General features: G+C 39.9%; 1 protein-coding gene across 2 annotated transcripts in view; it reads left to right on the plus strand.

Moving 5' to 3' along the window:
- Positions 1-20,197, plus strand: part of GABBR2 (gamma-aminobutyric acid type B receptor subunit 2) — a 495,489-nt gene that overhangs the window by 188,486 nt on the left and 286,806 nt on the right. For both annotated transcript variants that reach the window (XM_069778774.1, XM_069778775.1), the window contains exon 3: positions 6,795-6,965. In XM_069778774.1, coding sequence (XP_069634875.1) covers positions 6,795-6,965 — 171 coding nt within the window. The remainder of the gene's footprint in view (positions 1-6,794; positions 6,966-20,197) is intronic.

A 20,197-nucleotide genomic window follows, 5' to 3' on the forward strand; every position in this document is an offset into this window, starting at 1 on the left:
TTGCCTTAGATGAGGGTGACTGTTTACACCAGGGATAGTTCTGCTCTTTTATTTTTCCCAGATTTCTATACATTATTACAGTGACAAAATGTAAACAGAAATGGTTCCTAGAGATAATAAAACGACCAAACACCAGAAGACGGCTTGCCATTTCTGGTGGCTTCCCTTCCCTCTGCAGTTCTTGGGAGAGCAGAATGGCCTCAGCCTTCCAGCTTCCAAGCTCTGGACTTCTGTATGGAATATATACACTCTGTACGTAGTGTTGTTTCCAATTTTCTTTCAGCTTTCTAATATCCATCCTCCCTTACACAACTCCTAGTCTTTCCCATTGATTGCATTACTGTGGCATCCCATTTTCTTAAACAAATGTCAGAGCTTATCAATTTACCATTCCCGCTTCTGTACTGACTTTCTTTAAGAAAATGCACTGTTACTTCCTCTGAAGTAATGCTTGCTTTTTAAAGAATATGCTTGCTCTTTAACTTGAAAGCACTTTAGGTTGATGTTCTTGGTTTAATCTATCACACCTCACTTCAGCTTAATATACGGTTATAGAGCTAGCTTTTACTCCCCTTCTGCAGAATTGTTCCTTTCTACGCTTTAACTTTTTTTTTTTCATCTGCCTCTATCTAGTGTTGATCACAGGCCTTCCATGAAACTGTATGGACTTTCAACAAAACTGATGTTTTCCTGTTTCAAAAAGTATCATCTTTCTGGAGAAAATTTAATTTACCAAAACATATACGTGACCCCAAGACCTCCTTAACAAAATCCTTCTGTATATTTTTCAGTTTTTCAGCAAAGTCCAACAGTTCAAATTCCCTAACCTGGCCATCTGTCATATTAGGCTGAAACATTTCTCGTAATAGTTGTGTAACATTGTCTCCCCTCCTGTCCTCTCCATTATCAAATTCTACTTTCTTTCTGAGTGTGAAGCCAAAGAAATTTCCTTGACTTCTGTGGAATAATGTTTAACTGTGTTTTTTTTAATCTGAAAGTAAAATCTGTCTCACTGGCTTTTTCAATTTTGGATCATTTCCAAGCCTTTTTTTTTTTTTTTTTTTGAAGTACAAAAATGTCCTACATTTTATGGCCTCAAAACTCTTTACCGTAATACACTCTTTTACACACATAGTGCTATAAGGTCCTTTCTGTATCATCTTTAATGTTTTGTTGTTTTTCTATTTCACACCGTTTCCTGAATTATTTTGCTTTGGATCCACTCCAGAACTGTTATTCGTTGCTTCCTTTCTATTAAAAAAATTAAGATAAAGCCATTAGCTGTGTTTCTGCTCTGCTTCTCCATTGCTAGCAAGGAAGCACAACTGCTCAGCTCACTCTTGAGCCAGCCCTGTATTTATCTTTCAAACAGAAGAATCTGCAGGACTACAGATCTGAGTCTAAGCATACTGCAAAATGTCAGGACAACCTACAGAGTTACAATTATACCGGTGCAGTTACATCTCACTAACTAGATCTGATTTCCAGGTACGCAGATCACAGCCTTGAGATCTGGGCTCTGCAGAAGTTGGTGGAACTTTTGGCACTGACTTCAGTGGGGTTGGGATTTCATCTGAAAGACTGGCTTGCGGCCAACCTAGATGGACCTCTCCAGTTAGCTGTGCTTTTGCTCTCACGTGGTCTGTGTGGTATATTACATGGAGAACACCACAGTAAGCTCAACATTGCCTGAGTAAATGAACTTCAGGTGACATACTTGAAAGTCCTTTTGCACTGATTCCTTTCATACTGACTGTGTGTATGAACATTATTGGTTTTCGTTAACATGTGCAGACAAAATGCATTCTGATGAAACTCTGTTAACCATAATCCATTTATAAAGTGATCACACAAGCAATAGGAATAATTTTAAAAGTCAGAAACCTTGCATTTTAGCTGTTAGATAAAGTCATTTTAAAATTTGATCAGACTTCATTGTGGTATTAAGGCAGCAGAACTTTTACTAAATTATGGCTTTTATAAAGAAATAAGCATTTGGGTTTTTAATACCTTGCCCTATTCGGTTCTCATTTTGTACTATAGTTAATATTCTTACTTGAATGGTGAAAGTTACCTTATTTTCCATTTAAAAGTCTTAAACTGTTTCATCTTTGAAATCTGTGAGTCATAGATTTTGTATGTTTCCCTACATACACTCATTTTAACTTCAGAAGCAGTTGCGCACAAATTGTATCAAATTGTAAGCAGATATTCTAAAGAAAGATTTCTCAGGGATAGCCTGAGAAATCACTTCAGTTTTTCTTACAGTATTCAAACTGATATATATATTATATATATGATTGATTTTTTATTTATTTTTTTTTTTAGATCTACAAACACATATGCACAGAGCCTGTTTGCGTGTGCACACACACACAAACACCACACACACAGTTATGATATATCACCTGGTATATGTCCACCGTGTCCTGCATTTTATACCAATTTGAAACAAACTTTTTCCTTGTCTTGCATCCCTTGAAGTTTGGCTTTTGGCCATCACCTTTAGCAGTTATGTAGAATAATTTTGTGTGAAAGAACGACATCATACACCACAGAGGCATTTATTGCTGAGTTATAATCCCACTTATAACTTTATCTCTCAGTCTTCCTGTACGCAGAGAGGCAGCTATGTAACACCTATAACAAATTTTTTTTAGCAATGCATGAATATGTATGCTCTGAAAATACAGTAATAAAAAAAATAGTACTTTTGTGGTTTGCAGAGTTACATGAGCAGTAGGATTGCCATTGATCCAGATATTTTTTACTAAATAACTACAAGTTATAAAAAGAAATTCCTGTAACAAAAAGCAGAAGCAGATCTCTATGGCTTTCAGTCCTGTAGAATGAAGTGAAGAAACTATGAAAAGTTTGCCTTTCAATGGTGTTTTGGGTTTGTGCAGTGGGGTTTCTGGTAGCCGGGGAGGGGCTGCAGGGTCGGCTCCTGTGAGAAGCTGCCAGAAGCTTCCCCGGCTCCAGGTCAGACCCGCTGCTGGCCCAGGCCGAGCCCCTCAGCGATGGCGGTAGCGCCTCTGGGAGAACAGATTTCAGAAGGGGAACCTGCAGTGAGTCGAGGGATTGGGATGTGAGAGGAACCCCTCTGTGGATACCGAGGTCAGTGAGGGAGGAGGGGATGCCCCTGCAGCCCGTGGTGAGACGGCAGGCTGTCCCCCCCCAGCCCAGGGAGCTGGATGCCCCCCCAAGATGGCCGTGACTCCATAGGAAAGCCCGCACTGGAGCAGTCTGTGACTGAAGATCAGCCCGTGGAAAGGATCCACGCCGGGGAAGTTCGTGAAGGACTGCAGCCTGTGGGAAGGACCCAGGTTGGAGAAGTTCATGGAGAACTGTCTCCTGTGGGAGGGACCCCACAGTGGAGCAGGGGAAGAGTGAGGATTCCTCCCCCTGAGGAGGAAGGAGCGGCAGAAACAACGTGTGAGGAACCGACCCCAACCCCCATTCCCCGTCCCCCTGTGCTGCTGGGGGGGGGGAGGGAGAGAAACTGGGAGCGGAGTTGAGCCGGGAAGGAGGGAGGGGTGGATGGAAGGTATTTTAAGATTTGGGGTTTACTTCTCATTATCTTGTTTTGATTTGATTGGTAGTAAATTAAATCGATTTTGTTTCTTCCCCAAGTTGAGCCTGTCTTTTTGCCCATGACCATAAGTGGTGAGAGATCCCTCCCTGTCCTTGTCCCAACCCATGAGCGTTTCTTTATATTTTCTCCTCATCATCCCACCGGGGCCAGGGGGAAGCAGTGAGTGAGCAGCTGTGTGGCGGTTTTTTACCGGCTGGGCCTAAACCACAACAAATAGATTCAAGTTTCAAATCAGCCATGAATAAACAACTCTAGCCCTAAAATACAGAGGATTTATGTTCAGTTAACAAGGGCTGTACCATCTCAATGCATATGTCGGTGGACTGTGTTGTGGTCTAACTTGTTTTATCACAAACATTAAAGTTCTTGTTATGAATATTTTCATGATATTTCTACATAGCCATGCTATATCACATACTTTTCCAGTACATTGTGTCAATTTATTTATTAACATGATCTTTTTGTTACTGCTTTTTAAAATATAATGAGCTTTTTCTTCTTCCTATTCCCTCCTTGTCCCTCTCAAAACAGAATATTGAGTGCTGGTGATTGTTGGGTTCCGTTCATTGCATGTCCCCAAACTCTCATAGGGATGATTTTGTGAGAAGTTAAATATTTTCAATGACTTAACTTTTGTGAGAAAGAAGGGGAAAGGACTGACATAACTATTTCAGGTTATTCGTCCATCTCTCATGAGTGTCTTATTAAAATGACAAAAAGTGATGCAGAATGAGAGCAACCATGGCATATGTGATGCTTAAAGAAAGGCCTCTGAACATATCCTACATTCCAAGAACTGTTTGAGCATGAGATTTTCCCATTTTATATTTTAATAAAACCTTTCTTCAAAAAATAAAAAAAGAAGAGCAATTGTCTTTTGTAATTCAGGTGTCATTAGTATTAAACATAAACCTGGATTCATCTCATCTCACTTTACATGGCTGAGAAATCTAAGTTATGAGTCTTCTTCATCTTTCTTTAATCAATGAAGAGAGGTAAGGTTTTGCTTCATTGTTTCCCAAGGAAATTTGGGCAATTAGGATACTAATTTAGATTCTTTATTTAAGTCACTAAAACGTCAAAGGATGGATCTGAATTGCCTTGCTTATATCACAGTTCTTCATCCTAAAGCCAGCTCACCTCTATAGAGATGCTCCTCACTACTAAGGATTTTTGTACTTCTGGTCAGAAAAATTTACCGTCCATCTGTGAACCTGGTTTAGTTGAACGTTGCTGATGTTGCTTGTCACTACTGTTACTTCAGCATTGCTCTTTACTTCTTTTTCTTAAGGATCAATCAAATTACATTCGATCCAAAACCATAATAACTTGAAAAGTAAGTCCTTTGCAGTCACCAGGCTGCAAGCAGCCAGGCTGCTGAGAGGCATTCCTCTTCATGCTGGATTTCTAAAGTCAAATTTTCTCTCTTTGTCAGTCAGAGGTACAGGTCCTTATTTCCACTTTCATTGTGCAGTGGATGCATGATGTTCAGCATTACAAGGCTAGACAGAAAGCTGGCTAGGTCTACCTGGCAGACCTTCATTCTTTTTCCCTTGAAAACAGCTCTTCGCAAACTCATTGCTGATTACTAAATGTTATGAAGTTCTAAGTGAGCCAACCAATATGGTTTTGGAAAATCAAGATGACAATTTCACAGTACTGCATAGTGTACTTTTTTCATAAAATCTAATAAAAGAACAGTTGCTACATTAAAAATGTTTTACCTTAGAATTACATGGTAGTACAAGGTCTTAAAAAATATTCTCTACCAGCTGCCTGGTGAAGAGAAAGAATCTTCTATTTTGGAATGGTATAGTGTAAACTGTCCAGTTATGCACACTTTAAGTTGTTTGGATCTCAGGCATTTTAATTAGGAAAACAAACTATATTTAGGCAGCTATAGCAATGCAATATGTTCTTTGTGAGTCTAAAATCAGACAGAGCATGAGTCCTGTCTCTGTCAGGCTAAATCTAGATTTTATAAACACTGGGAGAAGGTTAGAACTGTTATTTCATATTAAACTTGTCTATTCTGAATTTCAAAAAAGGGTATCTAGCCCAAATATACAGAATTCTTGATGGAAGAAAGTGTGAACTTAATACTGTGGTTGGATGTACTTATACAGACTTGAATTCACCTATATTTTCTGTCCCTCTATTGAGTTTGAAAGACTTAACATAACTGTATTAGGGAGCTTATTTTTCAACCGTCAAACAAGTTTGCATTAAATCAGTACTTTAAAAAAACGCCTCAACTGCTATGCATGGCTGAAAAAAAAGCTTGAGAAACACATTCCTAGCAACCTAAAAAATACTGGAGTGAATGACCTCAAGTATCTTTGGAATAGGAGCATTTTCAAAAACTGAATATGCAGGCATTGCCATCATAACGTTGCCTGAAAATAATTCACAAAAATATGCTGCCATTTAACTTGGGCAGAAGAATTCAGGGAAGTTTTCTGGTTTGGGGTTTTGAGTTTTGTGTGTGTGTGTGTGCGCGTATGTGTGTGTTAAAAGGTTTCCTCTCGTCTTTTATTATAAGCATTCTCAAACCATGTACAAATTCTGCTGTTTTCAGATGTGTAGAATTAGCCACTGAGTCCCCTTTGATAACACAGATCACAGGGGGCTGCTTCAGGGAAGGAAACAGGGAGCCAGGTAAACTTCTGAGCTGCAGCCTTGGCTGCCATAATTATTTTCTCGTTTTTTGCTACCTAGAGCTGTTTTATTACCTGAAGATAGGAAGAAGTGCTACTAGAGGTTCACCCTCTAATTTAAAGTTATATAAGAGTTTGAGAAAATCCCCTTGGAGGTATTCTCAACTTTTATGAAGAGAACATAGAAGGAAGTTGCTGGGGAATTCATCACAGAGATTTACTCCCTGAGAGCTTCTTGCTCTGCGCAATGTGTAAGATTCATGATCTCAAATAGAGGATTTTACACCGCTGACTTTGAAGATTTCCTAGTTTAATTTTGTAGCAGGTGGTTTATAGAGCTAAGGTATTTAAAAAATCCCTTTAAAAGTAAATGACTGAATGATGCTGGTAGGACTTCCAGGCTGTATAATGATGGAAATTATCTACATGACCACAATGTGTAAATTGTGTCTTGTTGTACTGAGAAGAGTAAAGTTTTTCTTCTGGCTGCTAGGTGACTTATGGTGACTTTCATCTTTTTGTTGTTTGATGTTTTTTTTCAGCTTTCATTTGCAGCAACAACCCCAGAGTTGGCTGATAAGAAAAAATATCCTTATTTCTTCCGGACAGTGCCATCTGATAATGCAGTGAATCCAGCAATTCTGAAATTACTCAAATATTATCAGTGGAAGAGAGTAGGAACTTTAACCCAGGATGTACAAAGGTTTTCTGAGGTAAGATTTTCATAATTTCCAGTACATAAAGAGAGCTACTAATACCAGACTTCCAAGGAGCTAGTTCCTCCATTAATAGCAATTAATTAAAAAGAAACAGACCCACTGTTTCAGTCTTGTTTGGATTTGTCTTACTGGGTCACATTTGCTGTACTGAATAAACTTAATTCCCTTCTGGCGTTTATTTGACTGTCTGTAGTAAAAACTACCCAAGGTTTCCCTTGTCTGGTTTTTACACCCAAGATCATTGCACCCAAGTGCAAAAAAAATCACTTTTTTTTTGTAGCAAAGGTTCCTTTACACTCTTTGACTTGCCACAGTGTATGATTTTGAAGGAGGCTTATATCCTGACAGTGGTTCACTTAAAAGAAAGAATAAATCTCATTTCATCGTGTTCCTTTTGTTCTCTGATTTACTATAAGCAATGGTCTGAACAGTGTGAACATTGAGGGACAAAATCTGGTAAGTCTGTGGCTTAAAATATTGGAGATGCTTACTGATACAGAAGTGACTGAAGCCCCCAGAGCTGATAAGATCACATACTATGCACCATACAAATCTTCTGAGTTTCACTCTGAGCAACATTTTGGTCATAGAAATTTCAATAAAGTATGGGCCAAGTGCCTTAAGCATGGTTTGAACAATAGAGTAGTTAAAATAAAACATTCTCTAAGTAATTAATCAGGGCAAGACAAGGGAAAGAGTTGGCCCATTAATTGACAGAGAGGCAAAACTAATAGAGGCATGCCAGTTTCATGTGTTTTTTTTTTTCTCCTTCCTCAGCATTCATTAAAAAAAAGGCTGACTGTGTTCTGAAGACTAGCATAATTAAAACTACTGAAGAGGAGTAAGAACAGGTTCAAGTCTGCTTAGATGAGTCAGATGTTTTCAAATTGTCTGGCACAATTAATTCACTATGGAGTACTCAAGAAATCTTAGAGTCTTCCCTTATGAGCTTTGAGAATTAAAGGATAAAAAATAAGTGAATTGTAGGGGGAGGGAAGAAACCTTTGTGTCTGTCTTTCCAAAAAACCACATAAAGACCCAGGGAATTATAGACCAGTCAGGCTAAATTTAATTCCTGGAAAGGCACTTGAGCAGATAATCTGTTTGGAATCACCCAGAAGATAAAAAGATGCTAAACAGTGGCCAAAATGGATTTGTCCAGAATAAATCATGTAAAGCAATCTAATTTCCCTTGATGACAAGATAATAGGTCTCGAGGAGATGGGGTAGGTGATTAAGTGTGATGTTTTATGACTTACAAAAATGTTAAAGGTGTTGCTAAAGAAAAGTAGGGAAACTTAATCTTGAGGAAGATACTGTAGGAGCAGTCTCCAAACAATATTCCTGCCACCAAGGTTAACTGACATCAGATCAGTTGAATATTTGTTTTTAAAACAAATACTGAAGCAAAAAGTCACCAAAAAGTATGATATGCTTTATCCTTCTCTGGCTTGGAATTATAATTTCAAAGAATAGTTATCAGTGATTCACTGTCAAACTAGAAGGATGAGATTCTGTGAAGTGGTTTTCTCTAGAACGAGATAAGGTTTTCTCTAGACAGTGGGATAGAGAAAATGTTTATTAAATCTGCAGTTGATACCTACCTGGGAAAAGCTGCAGCATATTGCAGAGGACAGAATTAAGTTTCAGAATGATCTTGACAAGTAGAGAAAGGTTTCAATATAAATAATATGTAAGTAAAAAAGTGCAAAATGGCTATCTAGGCAGTAGGTCTCCAGAGAAAGATACAGGAAGCACTACAATGAACCACAAACTGGGGAGGGGTCAAGGAGGTGAAACTGCTTGTCCTACTGTAAAAAGTACAAAAGAAGCAAACAGCTCTCATTTCACCACCCCCGATGTAATGCAATATTGACACTTAAGACGGAGTAAACTTCAACACTACTTAGTGCTCGTTAGACATAAGTTGGAACATCAGGTCTAGTGTCATCTTCAAGAAGGAAGTAGATCAGAGTTGCTTATAAAGAAGTTCAGTAATCTAGAAACATGTTTTATGAGAAAGATTAGAGGTGGAAAACAGTGGAATAGACTGGGTAGGTTATTGAACCTTCATCGTGTAGGGTTTGTTAAGACAAGACTAAAAAACACAACATAGGGATTCTTGGTTTTCCTTTGGGACAGAGGGATGGACTTCCATGTCTGTCACGGTCGCTTAAGAAATGTTAAAACTGCGGCTTTCAGGGTTTTGCTAGAGTGCTACACTTGAGTTCAAAGTCTTTCCGTTTCTCTTGAAAGATAAGCAACAACCTTCTGTGTCAGACTGCAAACTGAATTTAGTGTGATTCATTAAAGCCTTCAGGTAATGCACGATCCAGTTAAAACTTCTGTGAATTCAGGTGATTTTTATAGACCATGCTGAGTCCTGAGTCTTTGAAATTTAATTAGAGCTCCATCCTTCCTTTTTCAGCTCCGTGCAGAGTGTCTCCCTTCCCTGTGCAGACAGCGAAAGCACAGGAAAAACTGGAGGAAATAATTAATTGGCTGTCCGGGAGCAGTGAGGGATGGGAGCCACCAGCAGCAGAGGGGGAGAACGTGCGATGGCCGGGCAGAGCCCAGCTCCACTGCAAGGGAGGAGGGCAGGCCCAGAGGTCAAGGCCAGGCTCAGCCAAGGGTGCAGACCATCAGGCAAGTAAGTCCATGGTGATGAGGCAGGTCCAAGGCCAAGCTGGGAAATGAATCCGCCTGTCAGGGTCAGGTCTAGTGATTGCTGGGCAGGTCCATGGCAGAGACTGAAGACACAGAACTAAAGGTGTGTGTGGGTGGAGGTCCCAGAGGAGGGACCATTAAGGCCTGGTAGTGACCTCCGGGTACTAGTATAAGTCTATACATCCACTGAAACCATAATTTTCCCTCTAAAGGAACATCAGGCATAACTATCCTTCTAACATTTTTTGAAAGTGACGAAATTGTTGAATAGCGTCTAAAACATCTCTTTGTTGTAAAATGTCACTGAGTTCAGGATGTCATTCTTCTTTTCTATACTGAAAATGCATTACAAGCCACTAGACCAGAAGTAACTGAATGTCATCTCTGTTTACTCTCATATAAAATAAAATAAGGGGAAATAAATTAATGGGGTCTTTAGAGAAGCGTGTGTAGTAACTCAGGTGGTTTTACTCTAAGCAGCAAGACAGAGCAATTCCCTCTCTCATTTTTCCATCTCCCAGAGAGACTGTGTCAGTTTGACAGGTTTCTTTTTTTTTTTTTTTTTTTTAAATCTAGAACAATTTGCATATCTATATTAATTTCCTCCAGTTGTCCTTCCACCTAAACACATGTGGGGATAGATACTGCCTTCTTGTTCATGTTATATAGAGAAGACTTCATACCCATATAGTTTAGTCAACAGTAACTCAATTGCATCTCTTCAGCTGCCATCTAACTTCTGGGTTTTGGGCTGATCACTTTTTTCTTTAGCTGGATCACTCTCTCCTGTCTCTTTGCAGTTTGTACTATGATCTTATATCCTGATAATTAAAGCTGACCTAACATGTCCACAAGTTAGTTGCCCCTGAAAGTCATAAAGTTGTTTTTTCGGTTTACCTTGCCTTGTAATTAGACAGTTGTCTCAGTTGCTTAGATTATCAGTCTTACTCCAGTTTATCTCAAGGCCAAAATTACAGAGGATTCCTTGCTTCTATTTCAGCCATTTCCCTTGGGAAGCGTGGCTTAAGGCTCCCTTTCTTGGTGTTGCTTGGATCCCAAGGATTATGACTTTTCACGTGACCTGAATTCTATGGTTGCCAATAGCACAGCTCACTGTTAGCATCCTTTGTGCATTATTCAGGTCTGTTTGTACAACCAGAAATGTCTCTTCCATTGGATTAACATTTAAATTGTGTAAGTCGTCTTGGTATAAGGGTAATATGCAAACTTCATCAGTTCTGTTACTTAACTAGGACAAGTTCATACTTATTGTGCTTCTGTGTCCTAGATTTTGTGGATTGCTGCCCTGTTCTCATCCTCTGGGAGAAGATTCTGTTTCAAAAGTTAATAATTCCATGGCAAAAGTTTATAAATGAGGTTACAAAATATTTTCAGGATTTTCAGCTTTAAGTGTTTGCTATGGTATATGATCATAGGATAATTTAGGTTGGAAGAGACCTCAGGAAGTTGTCTGGTCCAACCTGCTGCTCAAAGCAAGGCTAACTTTAATGTTTATCATCCCTGAAGAATTATAGGTGTTGCAGACACAGTTCTCAGAAAAGTCCTGGCCATGTCCTGTTTCCAGTTCCCAGGTGAGCTTTCAGCTGATTGGAAATTATGCAGCAATTGGTGCCTCCAATTTTGCTGCTGTCTAGCACTACCTGTTTGGGATTGTGTTTTGAATTAGGCAAACCAAGCAATATTCCTGTGGTCTGTGTTTCATGTTTCGGTGGGAAGAGTCATGAGAATGAAGTCATACTTAACTATCAACAACTCAAAACTGTTGGGAGCCACCAGTATTGTAGAAGACATAAAGGCTTTGGAATATGACTGTGAAACAAAAAAATGTGTAATCATGTACTGGTTTGCAGGTAATGCTGTATTTGCTAATCAGTAATTCTAGTTTACCTTACTTCAGTATTTTACTGTTCTTTCCTGCATATTGCTCGTTTTATTTATACACATTTTTTTGGTTCATAGTATGTTTCAAACTGAAAGTTGGCACTAGATTGCACTGGTATACTAAGAGGGATTCTGGCTTCCTTGTTTTGTGATAGAACACTTCCTCTAGTCTGTTTTCAGTTGTTTCTTTTTGTTCCCCTGTCATATTAAAATTCAGTGAAACTGCATTTTAACTTCACATTTGGTGGCATATTCATATTTCTAGATTTTTTAAAACATATATTTCCCTCCCACTGAGTATCTTGTCTGGGATTGTTTTAAAAACAAGATAAATTCTGATCATCTCAAGTGACTCTTTGTTTTTCTCTACTTCTTAATAGTTGTCTTTTTATGTGATTTCTCTGCTTCTTCCTGGAAATATTGAGAACTCCTAATGTAATTTTATCAGTGTAGGTGGCATTTCAAAAAGACAGAAGAAATGAGAAGTGTGCAGTAAGCTAATGAAATAGATTAACAATATGAAAAATAAAAGATAAAATATTCTCTCTTGTGACTCTGTCACAAACTTCATTGAGTTTAATAACCTAAAAATACCTTGATGACAAAAACTAAAGAGAAACAAGCCTTGTAAGTGGACAAAATAGCACTTTTTCTGGTTGACATGATTAACACTCCTAGGCTTTCTTAAGGTAGTGCTGCTTTTTGTACACTGACATGTACTTCAAAAATCAGCGGGTCGTTAGGGTCCATTTTACCTACGTTGAAAGCATTTAGCATCTATAAATTCCAGTTCTCATCCCAGAAAATGTAATACTGGGGGGGGGATTGTTCCAAAGAAAAGCACCTAGTAAACAAGCCATGTCAACATAGTATATATCTATTCCTGTAGAGAAAGCAGGGTAGAAGTCTTATTAATCCAGAAGTTTATATATTGTAGCCTTGCTCTCTCACTGTGGAGTCTGCAAAGTAGGATCTAAGTTAGTGGTCAGTTGTGATAAGAATTCATTGGATAAGGAGGTGCGATGAGAGAGTTACTGAGGGGCTGAGAGGGATTAAGCAGGGAAAAGAAATGAGATACCTGGTGACCTTTCAAATTTCAGCCAGAAAGCAAGCTTGAGACACCAGTTTTTGATGGCTGTAGGTATACATTAGGCAGACTTCAAGGTGTGATTACGCTCTGACTTCTCAGGTTTGGCTTCTGAGGAAAGACAGAAGAGCAGAGATTTCCGCTTTCCATCACAGTTGTGAAGAGATTTTAGGGCAGCAAAAAAAATATTACTTTTTCTCCAAGAATGAGCTTGGAAGCATCAAATTTACCAGATAACAGCAATGTTAAGCTGGAAGCTCTGAATAGTACCCAGTGATTTCATCCTAGAAGGAGCCCTGTACCTTCAACTTTGAGAGAAGAGAAGAGATGTGAGACACAGAGGCAGTAAAAGAAAAACATGGGAAAAGGCATGGAGAGACGAGAATGAGAACAGGAAAACTGAGACATTATAAATGTCATTGTTTAACTGTAGAACTTTTTCAAACTATCTCTTCTTGATGTTTCATATATTTTCAAGGTGTCATGTCTTCCTACTGTATTCTATCCATCTTTTTGTTTGTTTTCGGTGTCATTTCATTCTTTCGACAAAACCTTTCAGATTCCTTTTACTGGTTCATATTTTTGTTTCTAAAGGAAATTAAAAGATCTCTGTCTGCCATGTCTTTCCTTTTCTGTTTCCACCCAAGAATTTCTCCCATCTCCATGTGCTCAGCTGCTTTGGGGAAGGAGCAATCTTCTCCTAACATAGGTTGCTATAGTCAGGACAAAATAAACAGCTAACTTCTGCCCCATATTCCATAATATTTATTAAGCTGACTGGAAATAAAATAAGTTGTTAGGCTTCCTTTGAAATACTAATATGAAGTTTTTGAGGCAAAAGTTGTCATTTTTTTCATTGCTATTGGACAGTTATTGACATAATCTATTCTTCCTGTGTTTGGAAGATGCTTGAGGTGCCTCGAAATGGCCTTAAATATTCTTTAAGCATTTGTTGAAATATATACTGTATCAGACAAAGAGGGTTTTTTTATTTTTATTTCACTGGTTTAAAAGAGAAACAAAAGCAAATTTTCACCAAGCTTGGATGTATACCTTGAAAGCTGTGAATTACTGATGTAAAAATGCTAGCAAAACAAAGTCTTTATTTAATGCAGCTTCATATATTACAAAGAAATGAGGTTTTGTTTGCTTGGTTTTTTCCTGCTCTCAAGAAGCCCCAATCTTCTTTTACCAAAATAGTTCCAGTGAGTTCAATAAACAGAAATATGGAGATTCTGTCCTCATTGTGGTTTCTAAGTTTTCCTGTCCTGCAAAGCAGAAGTACAGGCATAGATGTGACCAAGATCTTCCTTCGTATTGCCCTATTCCCAGTTCTTGCCTGATTTCTACAGCAAAATCTTAGGAACAACTTCAAGTTCTCATGAATTTGCAAAGAAGAATGAGTTCCCCTGTTCTGTCCTATAATTATGCTTTCCTATAATTCAAGTTGATACATTAAGATCTTCACAGAAGGGCATTCTCCAAAAGTGGCTGCTATTCCCATAAATGGGAAACTGTATCTTCGCTGGTGTTTATATGTGGTTTAAGGGGGAAGAATCACTACGATAATTTAAAATGGAAGAGACCAAGACATTTCTTTTAGTAAGAAATTTCAGATTCTGAAGGGAAGATATTTAGCCATATAAAACAGAGGTGGTCACTTGGTGGAATTTTCTGAAGGGCATGCATTCGTGTCTTTTTGGCTTGTTGTGCATATGTCATCCATGCTAGGAAACTTCTTTTTTTTCCTTATGGCAGTAGTATTTTATCCAATGTTTTTCACCTTTTCTTCTGCTTCCTAATACATTTCTTAATTTTTTTTTTAGCTTCCAAAAACAAAATAAGAAAAGATGTTAGAACATCACCTGGCAGAGAATTAGAGCTATGCAGTGGTATTATATGGTTGTGTCATCTTGCACTGAAGAGTCACACTCCACTGTCACCCTAAGAGGCCCCAGCATTCCCATGAACTGAATAAGTCCTTGTCAAACTTCAGGTGTCTTGAATAAAACCAAATCAAACTTAGGAATCTTTTAGAGAACTGCTCACCATTCCTTCATGTTTAAACCTTATATTGTTGATGTGTGATAGGTTGGTACTTGCAACACAAGATAAAGGAGTAAAATGATCAGTACCTTCTATAACTCTAATACCTCATGGCTGAGAAACTCCATATAGTTCAGCGTTTCCTAATGGATCTGATATAAAAATGATCACTTTATCTGAAACAAAGACTAATCCAGACACAAAGAAAAAAAGTTCCTATTTATATTATATTGAAAAAATGTTCCAAGACAATGCTTGTTGTAACAGATGTTAGCATTGCACATTGAAATTTTATTGTTTATACCACAGCATTGTCCTAGTTCTGTTTTGGGGTTTGCTATGCTTTGGTGCTTGTTTTTTAGAAAATGATAATACAAGGATGAAATATGATTCTAAACAGTGATTTAACTTGCAAGCATTCCTTACACACAATAGTTTTGATTGGGTATCTAATTATCTTCCATTCATCAGGCAATTGCAGGATATTTTCAAATTAAAATCGATGGTGCAGTGATAAAATTTAAAAGTGGGCACAGTTGTGCACATGTTGTAGATGAGTAGTAGGAAAATGTGATATTGGCCAAATCAGAAGAGAATAAGCTCACTTCACTGAAATAACCATTTCTGAAACAATTTATCAAAATTCAATGTCTTGATTGCTAAGAGGTTAAAATAAAATCCTGGAAAAGTCATGGAATGTCTTTTGGAATGATGAACCTCCCCAGAAGGTACGCAAATTTAACAGAATCCATTCCCTGTGAAAGGTAATCTGCAAGCACTGGAGTCAAGAAGGTAAAGCAGCTATTAAACTGCTTGAAGTTAGCATGTACAGGACTGGGGCCATTACTTAAGTTCAATTGCAAAAATATGTCCGTCTCCTGTCACTGTTATGAATGATTAAAGCTAGAATTAGCTCAGGATATGAGAGTAATTTTTAAGTGCTCCTGTGTGTTTTGTTCAGTGCTATTGTCTGTTCATGGATACATTTATTTACTGGGATTTTTTTTTTTTTTAAATAATCTTTTCCTAGGAACTGTGATTATTTCTGTGTTATTCTGGTTGTGTCCAACCCAAATTTATACCATCTTTTCTCTGTCTTCATTCTTGCTTGTGATGGTTCAGGATTGAGTTTCAGCAGATTGAAGAACCTCTTGTGCCCTGTGAGAAGAGTGGAACCTTTGCAGGGCGAGAGATACCTTTTCCCTAAGAAAAGGGTTTAAGACGTGACAGTCATCCCTCTTGGACTTCAAATCTAGAAATATAGAACATATATAGTGTCACACAGTCACAATTCTGCTGCCTTCTCATGTTATTTACTCTATAGAAAAGGAAGAAAGGGTCCAAGATGAGGATTAATACTACTCGTCTAAGATTTTTTTCACATATTCTCAGTCATCCCCAAAACATGTATCTTCCCTGTCATTAATACAATGCTATTCATCCTCTAGTTTTCTGTGCTGTAGTGTTGCACTGGGGATCTTGAGTGAACCGGTGATGTGGACCACTCTGTAGCATATGGCTCAGGCAGGCAGTCTCCCAGAGAAATAAGAATGTACGCTGTTAACATCTGGCCAATCTTCATTCATTTGTCTGGAGTAGACAGATTGATCTGCATATAGTTTGGCTTCCAGTGCAGTTTCATGTTTTATTTACTCCCCTTTAACTGCAGGCTGCTGATGAAAGGGGCAGTCCTCTCCGCCCCCCACTCCCCCGCCAAGTTTCTGCCTTCTCTGTCACACCTGATCTTAGCAGTCATTCCGCTGTCGTGAATGAGCTCATCTGTCCAAAGCTAATCTTCCATTTGCAGGGTGACTCAGGCTCTGTGGTTATAACTTTCCCTGCAGTTCTCGTGTCCTTTGGAAAAGTGGGGACTTAACTTTCATAGAGACTTACTGGACGTCACTCAAAGTGCAGAGCGAAGATTTTGTATGGTGGGAGTGTGAAAGCCAGTGTGAGAACTTTTTTTTTTTTTTTGGTTTTGAGAAGTTTGTTCACCTCCAAGAGGGAGTACGGCATGTAGCAGATCTAGGTATTTCTGCTTACTAGGAAAGTGTTTCCATGGTGAATTTCCTTTGTTCTTCGCAAAAATGATGACAATACGATGGAAATGAAACAGGGAGAAACTGTCAAAGTTACAGTGGGACTTCTAGAGGTTTTGAACACTACTGAAGTACTAGATTTAGCATGATTTTTCTGGGTCCTGGTCAATATTTAGAGGCCATGAGATTATGGGAAGGTCATAGGACCATGATACAGGAAATGGGGAGAAAGCAGAGAGAGAGAGAACCTTAGCCTGGGTTTGTCACTCTTTATAGGAAATGGTGTGTGCACATTCAGCTACAGTATAGGGGGTCATTTGTAGGTGAGAAGTGCCCTACATCGTTGAACAGAATGTCTTTTATCTGAGTGAGAAAATGTCTTTGAAAGATGTGACTTGGTAAATTTAATGACATTCTTCATTACGCTCCCCTTTTCTTAAGAATTTTTATTTGCCTCTGGCATATTCTGAGCTTGTCTGCTCCCAGTGACTGGCACTAGGCTAATGGTGTACATGAAAATTACTTTCTAAACACTTTCATAGCTTGGAAAATGGTTCCAAATTGTGGCTGACAAAAATCAACCTTGTTGCAGATCAGTAGAATAGTTTCAGCTACTGACCTGTATCAAAACTTTTAGAAATGCAGGACGCATCAACCAGATGTTTCCTCTTTCCAAATCTTATGCCTTAGGTCTTGCACCAAAAAAACTTGAAATTGACATCACAAGTCTAATTCTAAGTCCCAGAAAAACATTATTTTCCAAGGCAGTTTAGACATACCTATGGATTATAGGAGCATTCTGAAACCTAAACTATTACTCTAAAGCACAAGGTATGAATTTAAATCTGAGTTAGCTGTATCTGAAGATGTCCCGTAGCTGTTTGAGGTAACTATATGCAGGACATCAGTAATGTTTGTGGTGTTTTAGGAGTTCACAGAATTCCAGAATGGTTGAGGTTGGAAGGGACCTCTGGAGGTCATCTGGTCCAAACCACCTGCTCAAGCAGGGACACCTAAAGCCAGTTGCCCAGGACCATGTCCAAACAGCCTTTTAGTATATCCACAGATGGAGACTCCACAGTCTCCCTGGGTATCCTGTACCAGCGCTTCGTGACCCTCAGAGTTACATGCTTCCTGATGTTCAGATGAGAATTCTGATGTTTCAGTTTATGCCCATTGCCTCTGGTCCTGTCACTGGGCACCACTGAAAAAAGCCTGGTTCCATCCTCTTTGCCCCTCACTTCAGGCATTTATATATATTGATGAGATTCCCCACCTGAGCCTTCTCTTCTCCTGGTTGAAAAGTCCCAAATGTGTCAGCCTTTCCTCATAGGAGACATGCTCCAGTGCCTTAATCACCTTTATGGCTCTTCACTGGACTCTCTCCAGTGTGTCCATGTCTCTTGTATTGAAGAGCCCAGAACTGGACCTGGCACTCCATGTATGGGCTCACCAGTGCTGAGTAGAGGGGAAGGATCGCCTCCCTCGACCTGCTGTGGCAACACTCCTCGTGCAGCCCAGATCCCATTAGCCTTCTTTGCCACAAGGGCACATTGCTGGCTCATGTTCAACTTGGTGTCTACCAGGACCTTTTCTGCCAAGCTGCTTTCCAGCTGGTCAGCCCCCAACATATATTGGTGCATGGTGTTGTTCCTCCCCAGATGCAGGACTTTACACTTCCCCTTGTTGAACTGCATGAGGTTCCTTTCAGCCCAACTCTCCAGCCGGTCAGGGTCCCTCTGGATGGCAGCACGACCCTCTGGTGTATCAGGCAATCCTTCGAGTTTTGTGTCCTCAGCAAACCTGCTGAGGGTACACTCTGCCCTATCATCCAGATCATTAATGCAGATGTTGAACAGAACTGGACCCAGTATTGACCACTGCTAGCTACTGGCCTCCAGCTAGACTTCATGCCACTGATCACCATCCTCTAGGTGCAGCCATTCAGCCAGTTTTCAGTCCATCTCACTGTCCACTTGTCCAGCCCATACTCTATCAGCTTCTCTATGAGAATCTTATGGGACAATGTCAAAAGCCTTGCTGAAGTCTAGATAGACAATATGCTCCATCAACTTCGCAGGGATTGATGTGAGACTGACTGGCCTGTAGTTCCCTGACATTTTCTTTCCTCCAGTCTTCAGACGCTTCTCCCAGTCACCATGATCGTTCAAAGATTATTGACCCACTACATCACCCGTATTGGGGTCCTCAGTAATTGTTACCCATAAGCTCTCTCTCCCTAGGAAGAGCCCCATATACTCCAGCTGTTCTCCCTCATAAAGAGCAACTCCACCTCCTCATTTTCCCAGCCTCCTTCCTAAAGAGCCTGTATCCTTCCATTGTAGCATTGCAGTTATGTGATCCATCCCGCCTCATCTGTGAGCCCAACAGATTTGTAGCCCCACAACTGCACGCGTATCTGAGTCACCATGTTTATTCTCCATGCTGCACTCATTAGTGTACAGGCACTTCAGAGAGGCACCCCAGCATGCTGATTTCCCAAAAAGGATTTGGGAGATTTCTCCATAATTGTACCTTGTAGGCACGTCCTTGCTTACATGCAGATGCTGGAGGTGACTCTGCTTAAGCCTTGTTTTGTTGATTTTGTGATCCCTTTTGGTCACGTCACCCCAGGCCCTTTGCTCATCAACCCTCCCTGTCCATCACTCCCTCGCAGGGCTGCTGGTAACTCACTCTCCTCCTAGTTTAAAGTGCCTCTTTACCAGGTCAGCCATTCTACTGGCAAAGATATCTTTGCCCCACTTAGTGGGAAGGATCCCATCTCTCCTAAGCAAACATTGATCTGCAAACAGGGTCCTATAGCTGTAGAAACCAAAACCCTGTTGCCAAGACCAGTTCCACAGCTAGTTGTGGACATGCATTATCAGCCTCCTCTGCAGCCTTTCCCCTCACTGGCAGGAGGAAGGAGACCACCACCTGGGCCCCCATGCTCCTGACTATTGCCCCCAGAGCTCTGAAGTCACTTTTGATACTCTCCAGGCACCATCATTGGTGTCCACAGGGAAGCAGGGAGTAATAGTCAGATGGTCAGACAAGCTTTGGCAGTCTCTCCACAACATCCTGAATCCAGGTCCACAGCAAGCAGCAAACCTCTCCAGGTGATAGGTCAGGTCCACAGATGGGTGCCTCTCTTCTCCACAGCAAGGAGCCACCCATTACTATTTCTTGCCACTTCTTCCTGGTGATCTTGCATGGTTTAGGGCCAGTTGACCCAGATGTTTGCTTTAAAGCACATCTGGCTCCTCTTCAACTTTGAGGGCAGTGAATCTCTTTCATAGTTGTAAGCCTTTTGATAGAGCAGGAGCCTTTCTCTTGGTGCCAGAGGTCACCAACTTGGGATGGACACTGCTTGCATTTCCACTGCAGCGTGGGGACCAGGGCTATTCAAACTGTAGCGTCTCCAAGAAGACCATGTCTCTCATCTCTGATCTTGTGCAGCCTGATGATTTTCTCCTGTAACTCTT

Source organism: Haliaeetus albicilla, chromosome 3 (assembly GCF_947461875.1).
Source record: "Haliaeetus albicilla chromosome 3, bHalAlb1.1, whole genome shotgun sequence".
Lineage (NCBI taxonomy): Eukaryota > Metazoa > Chordata > Aves > Accipitriformes > Accipitridae > Haliaeetus > Haliaeetus albicilla.